The sequence below is a fragment of the Saccopteryx bilineata genome, chromosome 2, assembly GCF_036850765.1.
Source record: "Saccopteryx bilineata isolate mSacBil1 chromosome 2, mSacBil1_pri_phased_curated, whole genome shotgun sequence".
NCBI lineage: Eukaryota > Metazoa > Chordata > Mammalia > Chiroptera > Emballonuridae > Saccopteryx > Saccopteryx bilineata.
This window is the reverse complement of record NC_089491.1, coordinates 220041319-220055769: the sequence shown is the minus strand read 5'-3', so window position 1 is coordinate 220055769 and position 14451 is coordinate 220041319. Positions and strand designations below refer to the sequence as shown.

Sequence of the window (14451 nt, the reverse complement as noted above, 5' to 3'; positions counted from 1 at the left end):
AAAGCATGTCCTGCATGATCCACTGGGACAGGCTCTGAACATTGTGCCTGGTGTCCCCTTACTCCTCCCCACGTGGCTTTTCTCTTTGCTGACTGTGCACTGTATTCACTGCCCTGTATCATAGCTGTGAGGACAGCAAATCACCGAACCTGGGGTGGTGACCTTGGGTACTTCAACTCAAAACCACATCAGATATCTCAGATATTAAATGTCTGAGTGAAAGCCCCTCCCTCAACATAAGGCCAAGTGAACACTGCTGTGGGCGGGGAATCTGAGATCCCCGGGGGATGCAGTGGCTGGTAAGGAGGACCAGCTGTGGTTCTAGGGAAGTTCAGAAACAACAAAGGAAAGCCAACTGTAACAGCCAACAGTACTGCAGGTCAGCCAGCCAGCACGTGTGCCTGATTACACACTAAGGAAGGAGCTGCAGAGGCAGTCCAACAGCCACTGCGACTTTCCATCATAGGAAGGTCTCAGTGTGATCCTCGCTCCCTGCTGCTTCCCCTCACACGACTGCCCTGGGCTGCCTGCATCCAGTCAGACGTGGTCAACACAGACATCTCCTCTGCCCAAATTCACAATCCTGAATACTATCATAGACCCCAGCTAGGAAACCTGAGAATTCAGAAGAAAAGACACTAAGAATGGAGGAAGAGAACTAAGAATAAAACTCCAACACTCACAAGTCTTCAGAATAAAGTGACTATGGAACGGTCCTGACACAGAGTCCCGGTGCCTGTGAGCAATGTCTGTGGAAGGGCAGTTCCACGGAGGGGCTCCTGGCGTATTCTACAGCAGGCAACTCGGCCTTGGGTCTCCATATGATTTTATAAAAACGTGACAAAGAAAAACACGACAAAGAAAAACACAGTGCAGGATGGGGAAAATATATAACTTTATTTTTAACCAGGGCATTCTCTTTTCCATTTAATAAATACAAATTAACAAAAATACTTTGTTTCGCAAAAAGCCTGCCTTTCCTTTCTCCAGATTTCATGGATGCCCTGTGGCCAGCTGCTGCTGTGGCTGCAATGCCCACGGTCCGGCCATGCCCACGGACCACATCCCCACACACTCCTCCTCTCTGTGGAGAGGGCTCCGCCTCTGGCAAAGGCCTGCAAATACTATGTAGGTGCAACACCTCTCCTTTCCCTCCCTCCCAAATACGAGTCCTCGTCTAACCTCCAAATCTGAAATGATGCCCTGTGAGGAGAAAATCAGGGTTTTGCAGAAGCCTGACATCGTGAAAGGGAAGGAAAGGATAAAATCTATTCTATGTCTTGGAAGCTGTCCCTTATTTCAAAAATAGAAATTCCTATTTAAATTTTACCTGTTTGAAACAAGCTGAATGTGTGATTCTGCATGCAACAGATCTATTATTGCTCAAATGGACCCAGCATTATGCTGCTGAGCCACCTGCACTGGAGGAGACTGACTGCATCAGAACCACAAACCACAGTAAGTGATCTGTGCCCAGCGAGGCCAGGACCCTGCGTGCCACACCTCCACGTGCACTGGTCCAGGTCAGAGATAAGGCACGCCTCTGCTGTGTACTAACGATAGACCCCTTCCAACTCCCAGCTGCGGACAATAGCTGTGTCCAAGTAGTCACAGTTCCTGCTGAGACTACAAGCCTAGAACCCCCTGGTTTTGAGATCAGAAAAGACAAACTTCTGTAGATCCAAAAGAAACTGTGAGAACTTTGTGTCATATTTTCCTGTAACTTAGACATGACTGCAATCTTTGATAAAGGTGACTAGGAAAGACTGTTGGTCTGTGTGGTAGCAGTGAGCTTCTCCATGTGCCCCATTGTTCACTAATTCATGTTTTTAAAAAGCATTTATTTCCTGAAAGTATTTCTAAGTGTGACAGTTTGTAATACACAATAAATGAAAAAGACGTAACTAGACTGTAAGAAAAACACCTGCTTGTCAAATATAACGCACTTAAGACAGCTGCGCACTGTTCACGGGGCAGAGGGAGCAGAGGGAGCCACAGACACTGGCCCTGCCCTCTGCCTTGGCTCCAGGCCCCATTACTTCGGAAGGAGCTTACTGGTTCCAGTCCTTGGAGGCCAGCACATACCCCTCAGCACTCAGAAGGGAGGGGAAGCCACTAACTGCTGGGTTGGTAGGTGCTTCAGCGGGGAGAGGTAGTGGTAACAGCTTTGACAATTTACCTGGACCACCTTGCCGAGAACACTCTAAAGCTGCATCCAACTGTCGTTAGCCTACAGAAACTGTAATTTCAGAAGAGAGGCCTGTCTGGGGTGGGAGAGGCAGAAAGAGGACCAGAAAGCTTGCCTTTTTGGTACCAGCACAGTGTCACTGTCACTAAGAGTCCTGGAGGAGAAACACTGGAAACTGCTCAGTGCTGTACGTGCACATACACAGGCAAGCCTTAGAGTCCCAGAGACTTCTGCACGATCTGCTTAGCGATCTTATAGAACTGCTCTCGGTCATCCCGCCACATTTTGGAAGCGTCCACGTTGGCTCCACTTTCGTCATTGGGCTCTGAAACAAAAGGCAGACATTGTCCACTTGAAAGGGGCTTTTAAAGTAAGGTCTGAATTGGTAAGATCTTCATTTCAAACACACTGGTGGATCTTTCCAGAGGTGTCGCCAAATAAATAAGAGATGCTGACAACTGACACACTGGAAAAGGAAATCTATACTTTAAGAAACAAACAAGAGCCCCTCACTTGAGCACCGGTGGGAGGTCAGTGTAAAGATGCATATCGGGGCAAGATTTCATAACTCTTGCCTCCTGAGTATCTACACGTGCACACTAGGACAATCTGCACATGACCTGTGACACACCACAGATAACAAGCCACACACAATCCGCCCACCTGCTCACCCTCCAGAGGTGCTCTGAGCACATCACTGCTCTCTAGGAGCCCGTCACAGTCAGCTCTCTCCTCGCTCCTACCAGAGTACACGGCCGGGCAGATGTGGCCACACATGGATGTTTGGCCCGTGTGGCCATCTGACCCCAGACTAGCTAGTTTGTGGCCAGACAGGGCAAGCAGTGGCTCCAGGACGGACTAAGGAGGCACACAGACAAGCAGCTGGAGCCTGCAGGAAGGGGACAGGAGACCTGGCAGATACAGAGGTGCAGGCAGTGACCACTGTGCAGGCAGGCAGGCAGGCAGGCAGCATGCCAAGAAGCGAGTAGATCCGAGCAGAGGCTACCTAGAGGTCAAAAGGGCTGCAAGCAGAGTCGTGAGCCCAGTTGGTCCCAGGCCACTCCCTCTCACTCCAGCCCTTCTTCCCTAAGCTGCCACAGCATCTCTGTCCCTCCAACCAATAGAACTGTTTCCTTCCCTCCTTCCCCTTATTCAACAAACCCTTCCTCACCAGGTCCTACATGCAAGGCCTTGGGCTGGGTACTGGCTATGCAGTGGACCTGGTGATTTGGGCCCTGAAATAGACCATTAACAACCCACAAATGCCTCATTTCAAACAAACTGCTACAAAGGCAGAATGACTGGAGGTGCACAGGTCTCTCAGAGAATGTGGCACTTAGGGGACCTCTGACTGGGCAAGACTGTGGGGAACAGCCAAACCTGGACAGAGCCAGCCCCCAATCCCTGCCCAGAGCCTTTGACCCCAGTACCCCAGTGGCTTGCAGACATTCAAGGGCCACAACCTGCCAGAGCAGGAATGGAGGCACATCTGAGCAGGGGCAGTAGCTCAGCCAGGCTGAGCATGATGACAGTGCTGGAAAGCAGCTCAGCTCAGAGCAGGGGTTGGTATCCCAAGAAGAGTGTGTCAAAGCTACATTAAAGCCTTAAAAAAAAAAAAAAAAAAAAAAAGAACATATAGCAAAAATGTTTGTAATAGAATTTATAGCTGACATCTGAAGACAGCCAGATCAGTGCCTCTCTCCTGACTTCAGACACCTGTCACCTATTTCGTCTGCTCAGTGTGCCAATGGAGAGTCTCTAAAGTACACACTCACTGAAATCCTTGACTTTTCCTTCCTTCTGGACTTCGCTGCATTCCAAGCAGTCAGCGTAGGACCTCCATAGCTCAAACCTGGCCACTCTGGTTGGCCTCAGCTAGGGCCTCTGCCCAGGACCTCCTGAAGCACTGTCAACTATCCTCCTTCAGACATGTCTTCATTTCCTCATTTTTCTAGACCACTCCCCACACTCCTCTGAGACCCCCTCTCCTTCCATGTGCCCTTTCTCCACTACCTACTTCGTCCTACCCATCACTTACTGTCTTATCCACAGATGGCACCATACTCTCACTTCCATGACCTGCCTTTGGCTGAGCGGCTCCCAGACAAGCCCCAGAGGGTAGACACTTATACCCAAAATTCTTCTCTTCCCTCTGGATTCCTATCTTCAAAGACAGTGCCCCTTAGCTCAGGTCCTCAGGCCAGAAGCACAGGAGGGAGTCACCCACACTCCAGTGAATCTGAGCTCTATAGCCTATATCTCTCATATCCTTTCCCTGGTCCCCAGGGCATCCTGCCCTGTTGAAACCACTGCCACACCTGACCAACAAGTCCTTGTCTCTCCTCCAAGTTAACCCCAGTGACACAAGAAAGATCTTTCTAAAGCTCAGTTTGCATGATCTGACATCCCATGGGGCGGGGAGGGGGGGCTCCAAGGGAGTGCACTTTTGCAGGGCTCCCTGCCTCAGCTGGGCTCCAGCCATTAACAGGTTCTGGCAGTGCCCCACCCAGAGTCAGCCTCCTTTCCATCTCCCTTACCTCGTAACTCCTAAATGTCCTAAACTCCTCACAGACAGTCTCAGCTTGAAAGCTGGCCCAAGAGCCCATGAGTATTGTGACTGTAGGCTTTATCAGAGTGGCCTGTAATGGCTAGTGGATTTGTAACATTTCCTTAGAAAGTGGGGCCTTAAAGCTGGGGTCTTCATCATACTAGGTTTACACCCTGGTATACAGTGTCTGTGATACAACAGTTCCCTGATAAATGCCTATGAAATGAAGGAGATGCCCACGGTTCAAAGCATGGCTACTTCTGGTATACAAAATGATTATATACAACATAAGACTACCTTTAAAATTAAAAATTATGAAAAATATGGTTATGCTTGGAACAGTGTATACAGATAACAGAAAATAAAAAAGCAGAAAAGCATTTATATAAATTAATCACAAACAAAAGTGAGTTGTGACAAGGATGAAAAGAGGGACAAGGGGAAGCCACCAAGCTGTCCAGCTTCCTCCACTCGCAGCGAGCCCACAGCAACCAAGACCTCACTCACCTGCCAGCATGCTCACCACCGACAGCAGGATCTTCTCCACGCTCTGCACAGGACTCCACCTCTCGGCGCTGCTCTCATAGCCCATGGGGTCATCGCCCGGAGCATGGAGAATGGAAATGCAGACTCTGCCATCAGGATAGACTGCAGGGGTCAGAACACACGAGGTGAATGAGAACTGGGCCAGTGACACGGCTCATGGTCAGGCCTCACAGAGGAAGAGAGCAAGCAGGCTGTCTGCACAGCTAGGGTTCAACCTGAGGCCCCAGGTGTCAAGCTCACAACCACACACTCTCACCCACATGGTTTTGGTGGGCCTATGGGGGCCCTTAGGGCACTGGCTCTCTTCCTGATAGGGCTCTAGCCTGGCCTGTCCAGTTCTAGTCATCACGGGACAATTCCACCTTCATATGGGTTTTTAAAAAATATTATATGCAAAAGAAGTAAATAAAAGGTTATCTAGCAGTCAAATATTTCAACAAAAAATCATATAATTAGGATTATGCACAGTACTTTTCAGAGTGACTTTCTTAGCTATTAATACCTGAAAAACATGTTCACATGGCTAAGACAAAACCAACTGGAATCATTTAAACATTGAGATTTCTCTTGGTAACTTGTTCTAATATAAAAAAGATCACCCTGGCCGGTTGGCTCAGCAGTAGAGCGTTGGCCTGGCGTGCGGGGGACCCGGGTTCGATTCCCGGCCAGGGCACATAGGAGAAGCGCCCATTTGCTTCTCCACCCCCCCCCCTCCTTCCTCTCTGTCTCTCTGTTCCCCTCCCGCAGCCAAGGCTCCATTGGAGCAAAGATGGCCCGGGCGCTGGGGTTGGCTCCTTGGCCTCTGCCCCAGGCGCTAGAGTGGCTCTGGTCGCGGCTGAGCGATGCCCTGGAGGGGCAGAGCATCGCCCCCTGGTGGGCGTGCCGGGTGGATCCCGGTCAGGCGCATGCGGGAGTCTGTCTGACTGTCTCTCCCCGTTTCCAGCTTCAGAAAAATACAAAAAAAAAAAAAAAAAAAAAAAGATCATCTATACTCTCTGAAAATCAAGTGTGTCTAATAATCCATCTCCTATCAAACAGCATCATTAACAAGACACTAAAGGTCTGATTAGAGAATAATGAATTTTCAAATCACAATATGTAGTCAGTCCTATTAAGAAAGTTAAAAGCATCTGTTTTTCTTCCCTTATATATACTTTAGGTCAATTCTCAGAGGGTTTGGCACATAATCAGATATTCAGAAATCCATTTGAATAGACTCAATTGTAAAATTATAAGGTTATTAAGTTAAAATAATACAAAGAAGAGATAACTTAAAATAAATTCATTTATTCACCTTCATTCATGAGAATTTAGAAATATAAGTAGTTCTAAGTAGCCTTTCTTTTACACCTGGTCCCTCATTTTTGCACTCCTCATATTCTAGTGCTTCCTCCTCTTTGGCTATTGGAAAACCGTACCACAAACTCCCGCTGCAGATCAAGGCTCAGGTTAACTGCATCCTGGGCACAGGCATCAGGATGTCCCTCAATAAAGCCCCATCCATGGGATCTGGGCACCCAGAATGCTTTGAACTGTTCTTTCCACCATAAAAGTAGAGTAGGTGTCAAGAAGTTTTCAATTTAAGCACCTCTTTGTCCAGGTGATGGTACAATGCAGTGACACTGCTCACCCCAGAAAAAGCTCTGTTCCTGCCATCCCTTCCTTCTCATGTAACCCCATCAATTTCGCCTCCTAAACCTCCCCTGAACCTCCACACCCATATCCCTCTCCCCTGGCCCACCACAAGTGCATCCCAGCCAGGCCCCCCCATCTGTCCTTGACACCATGCCACAGTGACCCCTCAGAGACCACAGTAGCCCTCACACTCCTGCAGAATCCCTCAGCAGCCCATCATGCTTCTCAAACACCCAAATCTGTATCATTGTGCAAAGGCCTCATGGTTTGGCCCCTACCCTGCTATCCCCTCACTCTACTAGGTCCCCATCCACCTGCCAGAGGCTTAGGAACTCCCATTGTTCTTCCCTCTGAGATGGAGCATGGTCACCACCTCCACAGGGCACATCCCAGCCTCATTGATGGTCCAGCCCCCCACCCTTATGTGGTCACCACTGTATCCCAGAAACTCGGTAAATGCATTCAATTATTTTTAAAGTATTTACAGACTGACCAATTGGTAGACTTATCAAATAGCTCTTCTTAAAAAATAATTTTTATAAAATAAAAATAGCACACATCTATTTACAGTTAAGGCCAAATTTTTTTTAAATTGTTTATATTAATTATCTGAACATTAAAATAATATTATCGTATTATTCCTACTATACCTTCACATAATCAGTTTATCTGCCATATTTGTTTCTAACATGTCACAAGCATTATTTTAAAGACTGTATTTATCTTCAATAAAATCTTGTTTTTAATAAACCCACACATATATGGACAAATGATATTTGACAAAGGAGGTTAAGAGCATTACAATGGAGTAAAGACAGCCTCTTTAACAAATGGTGTTGGGAAAATTGGACAGGTACTTACAAAAAAATGAAACTGGATCACCAACTTACACCATTCACAAAAGTAAATTCAAAATGGATAAAAGACTTAAATGTAAGTCATGAAACCATAAACATCTTGGAAGAAAACATAGGCAGTAAACTCTCCGATATCTCTCGTAGCAATTTTTTGCTGATTTATCTCCACAGGCAAGTGAAATAAAGAACAGGATGAACAAATGGGACTATATGAAACTAAAAAGCTTTTGCACAGCAAAAGATACCATTAACAAAATAAAGACAACCAACACAATGGGAGAATATATTTGCCAATACGTCTGATAAGGGGTTAATAACCAAAATTTATAAAGAACTTGTAAAACTCCACACCAGGAAGATAAACAATCCAATCAAAAATAGGAAAAAGAAATGAATAGACACTTCTCCAAAGAGGACATACAGGCCCTGGCTAGTTGGCTCAGTGGTAGAGCGTCGGCCTGGCGTGCAGGAGTCCCGGGTTCGATTCCTGGCCAGGGCACACAGGAGAAGCGCCCATCTGCTTCTCCACCCCTCCCCCTCTCCTTCCTCTCTGTCTCTCTCTTCCCCTCCCGCAGCCGAGGCTCCATTGGAGCAAGGATGGCCCGGGCGCTGAGGATGGCTCTGTGGCCTCTGCCTCAGGCGCTAGAATGGCTCTGGATGCAAAAGAGCGATGCCCCAGAGGGGCAGAGCATCGCCCCCTGATGGGCATGCCGGGTGGATCCCGGTCGGGCGCATGCGGGGGTCTGACTGCCTCCCCGTTTCCAGCTTTGGAAAAATGCAAAAAAAAAAGAGGACCTACAGATGGCCAACAGGCATATGAAAAAATGTTCAACATCACTAATCTTTAGAGAAATGCAAATTAAAACCACAATGAGATACCACCTCACACCAGTTAGAATGGCGCTTATTAACAAAACAACACACAATAAGTGCTGGCGAGGATGTGGAGAAAAGGGAACCCTCCTGCACTGCTGGTGGGAATGCAGACTGGTGCAGCCACTGTGGAAAACAGTATGGAGATTGCTCAAAAAATTAAAAATGTAACTGCCCTTTGACCCAGCTATCCCACTTTTAGGAATATATCCTATGAATACCAAATCACTGTTTCAAAAGGAGAAATGCACCCTTATGTTTATTGCAGCATTGTTCACAATAGCCAAGATCTGGAAACAGCCCAAGTGTCCGTCAGTGGACGAGTGGATTAAAAAGCAGTGGTACATACACACAATGGAATACTATGCGGCCGCGAGGAAGAAGGAAATCTTACCTTTCATGACAACATGGATGGACCTGGAAACTATTATGCTAAGTGAAATAAACCAGGCAGAGAAAGAAAAATACCATGTGACCTCACTCATTTGAGGAATCCAATGAACAATGTGAACTGAGCAACGGAGCAGAGGCAGAGGCGGGATCAAAGGGACCAGAGGAAAAGCAGTCATAGGGAAAGTAGAAGAGAAGATGGGATCAGAGAAGGGAAAGAGAGTAATGAAATTATATATACATAACACAGCATTATAGAGAACAGGACAGCAAATCCTGGAGGGAAAGGGAGGAAGGCATTGGAAGGAGGGGGCATGGGGGGGTGAGGGGAATAAGGGGGTGGGGGGAGATATATTCTGTGGGACACTTGAATCTATGTAAACACAAGTTAAAATCATTAAAAAAAATCTTTTTTTATTACCCACAATCCTCTTTATAGTTGCATTTTACTTGCAACTTAATCAACTTGAAATTGTTAATCTCTTCAATCAACTCTGTATCAACCATAATATATTTTTACACTTTTGTGTTAGTTATCTCTGAGCCTCCTGAAGATCTTCCATCTGTGTCTCCTCCCTTCTTTTCAGTTGTATCCTTGAAAACTGCCGGTTAGATCTTTAAGCAAAATGTGACTCACCATTAGTACAAAAATGTATTTGAAAACTAAAAAAAAAAAATCACACCACTTTTTATTACTCCAAACACACAACCTGCTAGGTGGCAGTACAGTGAACGCCCTGTGCACACCTCATCCAACCTCCACCACTACCAGCCCATGGCCAATCTCCAAAGACTGAATGCTCTGAGCACCTACCATGCACAGAACTGAACTATTGCTATGCTAAGTAAAGGTAAAGGTATAGAGTCTCTCTGAGGAGAGAGAAATCTAATTACCTATATGTCACCACATCAGCAATAAACAACAAATTCCTAAAGAGGGTTGAGCAGCGAATCCTACAGAAGAGAGCATCTCCTGCCAGGTGGACAATCCTGGACCTGTTGTGGGATAGAGAAGTCTAGGCAGGGCTCTTGAGTGTGGGAGTGCAGAGATGCTGTCAACTGGGGGACAGTGTGCCAAGTGGGTTCATTTGTAAACCAAGCAAGAAGTCAAAGGCTACAAATATTCTATAAATTCTCTCATGAATTAAATTGGCCTTTAGCTATATGATATGTAGAAAAAAGGGAAAGAGAGTGGTTTCAAATAAGTAAATATTTCATTGCTACTACATAATATATCTTACTTCTCCACAACTATTAAGATCATGATTAGTGGCAACAGTATCACTTATAAAAGGGAACATTATTCTAAACAGGGCCACTGAACACATAACATATTTCCTTATTCTCTTATCTGTAATCCCCACCTGTACAAGGAAGAAATAAAAACTACAGTCATTCAAGAATTCTGATCCTTGCTGCTAGATACTTTTCCAACTAAAGTAAAATAATTTATGTAAACAATCTGATTTTTCCTTTTTAAAAGTGATGCATGTTTGTTTCAGAAAAAAATTAACAAAAAAGAAAAGCTCATCCTACAGTTGAAAATCACTTTTTCATTTTTGTGCTACATTTCCAGTTAAACTGTAACAAACTTGCTGATTATAACCTGCCTTTCTCATTCAATATGCCCGTAGCACAAATACCATCCCATATCATCAAATATTTTCTAGATCCCTTAAAATATCTATGTAGTACTACTCTAACATGGATTAGTACAACTTACTTAATTAATTCTGTTGTAGAAAACCTAGGTTGCTTTCAATTTTTTCCAATGTTAAAAACAACACTATGATAAGTGCCACACACCCACACTGGCTTTCTTTCCACAATCCCACTACCAATAGTTTGGCCAGCTAAAATGGCATCCAGTTTTAGGTCCACATTTTCTTTTATCTACATTAAACTGTCCTTCTAAACTGAAATCAAGATATCAATACCACCATGACCAATTTGCTAAAGTTCAAACATAAAAAATATTTTCAGTGACTTACACTACCTTTCTGTAGTTATTACAATCTTTGAACCCCTCCTGGAACCATCAAAAAGACTTCTAAAAGCACTTACTGTTGGGATGAAACATCTCACAGGTAAATCTCATCTTTGGAGGACTTAATGGGTAATCAAGCGGGAAACTCAGGATGGCAGGAAAAACACCAAACTCAAAGCAAGTGTCTTCTGGGCCCCTGGAAGACATAAAACGCATACACCGTGAATTTCAGTGTCTACCACACTTTAGAAATTAGTTTAGGCAATTTTACTGCTTTATTACACATGAAAAGATGATCTAAATACTAATGATAAATTGGTACTTTTTTCTGAATGGAAAATCATCTCACTGTCCCGTTCCAATCTGGTTTAAACCTTAGGTACAAGCACAAAGATGGAATTACAGGCAGTTTCTACACTATCAGAGGTAACAGTGGGGCAACAGAACCTCTCTCATCACAGGATCAGAGAAAAGAACTAAGGCTAGCCCTGCCAGATCTTGAGGACTTGGCTTTTCTGTATTTGGTACAACTACATTTTAGGAGAAAGATATTAATTATGGCACGTTATAGGAAGATTCTCTGTAGCAAATAAATGAGGGGTTGAGAGTTGTTTTCCAAAGGTGTTTTAAAGATTTTATTTATTGATTTTACAGAGAGAGAGGAGAGAGAGAAGTGGGGGGACAAGAAGTATCAACTCATACTTGCTTCACTTTAGTTGTTCACTGATTGCTTGTCCATAAGTACCTTGACTGGGTAACTCCAGTGTTTCAAACTGGTGACCTTAGTGTTCCAGGTTGATGCTCTATCCACTGTGCCACCACAGGATATTTTTAATTTTTAAATATGCATCAGAAGTAATTTTTGTAACCTTCCAGAAACAGGTTAAGGGTATGCATGTGGGCCTGGCTTGGTTCCCTGCAGAAGGCCAGGCGTGAGGCGTGTGCACATGCAGCAGTGCCACAGGAAAGCCCTGACCCGCAGGTCTAAAGCTCGAGGTCACACCCTGCACCCACACTGTCACCCAAGCTCTGTCACTATGCACGTGATGCTTGTCTGCCTGGGTTTCCCAACTCCTCGTGGAAAGTGACAGAAATGAACTGAACCACTTCAAAAGTCCTGTCACATTTTAAAACTCTATTTACAATAAATGAACACTCTCTTGATCAACATACAACAAATACTCTGGCCAGCAGGAGAGCAGTGAGAGCCACCAGTTCATACCCTAACATAGATGAACTCCTCTGCCCCAAACAAATGCCAGTTACAAAATCTGCATTAGAAGAGTTTGAACAGACCCTTTTTCCTATGTGAACTTTTATAGGAAACAGAATTCCTGAATGACAGCTACAGACACTGAAACAGCAGCAACCACTTTGGGTATGACCTGTCAATAAGGAAAGAAACCCCACTCCTGTGAGCTGAGAGGAAGTCCTTTCAGAACCGTGTCACTAAGGAAGAAATAAAAATATAAATTATTGCCTGTGTCACTAAGCAATGGCCCTAACATAGTTATTCTACAGCCCAGGGAGGGCCATCACTAGGACTGAAAGCTTTGCCACCGCAGAAGCAGTTCAATACAGGAGACCTGTCACCTCTTAAAGTAAATACAAGATATAGCACAGAAAAAAAAATTAAAATACATTTATTCTGAAACAATTTATATACATTTTTTCAAAACTGCTTTTTAAAAATAATTTTTTTTAAAAATCTTGATATTACTTTGAGTCAGTGAAATTTAAAAAACATACACGGGGTCCTCGGCTTATGAAAGTCTTGATGTACATACATTTCAAGTTTACAACGCTCACTCCCAATAAACTTAAAATTGAGATGTGAGTGTTTCGGCTAACACCATTAGTGTTGTACATACGGACTATGTGGGCAAACTGTATAGTTTGGCTATAGTGGTAGAAAAATATGCAGTAATACAACATATGAGTGAGGCAGTTGGAGTCCCCAGTACGCTTAACTACCCCATTTTGGACTGTTAAAAGTGCAAGTATTCTGTTTGTGTTATGCTAGGGTGTGTTTTGACTTCCACCAAAATTCAGGTTATGTGACTGTCGTAGGAACAAAACTGTTATAACCTGAGGATCCCTGTACCCAGATTTGAAAATATAAGGAACACTATTTATCTCCATAAATAAAGGAAAAAGATAAAGAATTCAAAAAGAAACTACACAGAGCTTTATTTTCATTTGGTGCTGAGACTCCGGGCTTTCGATGACACTACCACAGGGAAGGCCAGGATTGAGTCACCAGCTTTGGAGGCTGGCTGTGGAAAAATGGTCAAAATAGGAACAAAGTGAGAAGTGTTCAGTGGAGCTAAATGTTTTCCATTTAAGAGGCAAATCTTGATTTTAAAGCTGTGTCCTTGCTACTTTGGGGGAAGCCACAGTGAATAGTAACTTTGTTTTGGAGAGTGTCACTGCATAGACAGCACTCAGAGCCTTGGCCTGAAACCAGGACAGGAAAGCCACATGAAGAGGCGGGTGCTGGGCGGGCTTCTGGAAGAGAGGTGGCCCAGCTGCACTACAGGGGAGGGTGCCCAGCCTGGGACAGGGATGCAGGTCACCCCACCAGACAGCGCCGGCTCTGCTATGCTTTTCCTGAATGATGCCATGGAAGCCTCTCTTTCTGCACATAGGTCAGCACACACCACACACACGAGATTTCCCATCAGCCATGCCTATCTTCCAGCAGAAGAGCTCACAGCAGATAGTAAGTGTCACTCCATCCTTATTCCACATGTCCTTCTGATGAAAGGTGTCAGGAAGTCCTGCTTTCACATAAGCCAAGCTGGGATGTCCAAGGATGAAATGACTTGATCAAAGTCTTAAATCAGTTCAGTCCAGGAGTTAAAAGTAGAACACAGTTCAAACTGCTAACTCAGATGCTGCGCAAATAGATACTATCTTTAAAAGCAACAGTGTTACTATGTCAGGAATTCCTGCCAGTGCTTCAATCTTTCTGGCACCTCTGATTTAGTAGGAAAAAAAAAAAGGGTGATGTTTTTGGAATGAGGCAAATAGTCCTTGCTCAATACTTAGATAACAGTTCTTTGTTTCTTATAATAGTGCTTTCTTTAAAATTAAAAAAATTTTTCACTGGGTCGTCCGCAGCCTCAGAAACATGATCCAACATTTCCTAAAATGCTCTCACATCTTAAATATCAAAGTGATTTTCAAATGCTCTGGTTCGCTACTGGTTTAAAACCAGGGTTCCTTTCTCTTCCAGAGGCCCCAGTGCCTGGGACAAGCCTGAAGGTGGGCCCACGTGGGCAGTGGCATGCCAGCTGACTGATGGAAAACACTAGCAAGTAAATTCCTGAACAAAGAGACATAATTAGTATTATTTTTGGACAAGTTTTTGCGCCATACTCCAGGCGCTAAAAAAGTGACAACCTCACTTCCCCTTCACTAAATG

The 14451-nt window shown here is 44.6% G+C and overlaps 1 protein-coding gene across 1 annotated transcript in view; it reads right to left on the bottom strand.

Moving 5' to 3' along the window:
• Nucleotides 1–878: 878 nt before the first annotated feature.
• UBE2G2 (ubiquitin conjugating enzyme E2 G2) overlaps nt 879–14451 on the bottom strand; it is a 30220-nt gene continuing 16647 nt past the window's right edge. Inside the window, exons 4-6 of the mRNA XM_066259211.1 lie at nt 11102–11220; nt 5244–5384; nt 879–2513 (exon numbers count right to left, since the gene is read on the bottom strand). Coding sequence (XP_066115308.1) covers nt 2401–2513; nt 5244–5384; nt 11102–11220 — 373 coding nt within the window. The 3' untranslated portion in view covers nt 879–2400. The remainder of the gene's footprint in view (nt 2514–5243; nt 5385–11101; nt 11221–14451) is intronic.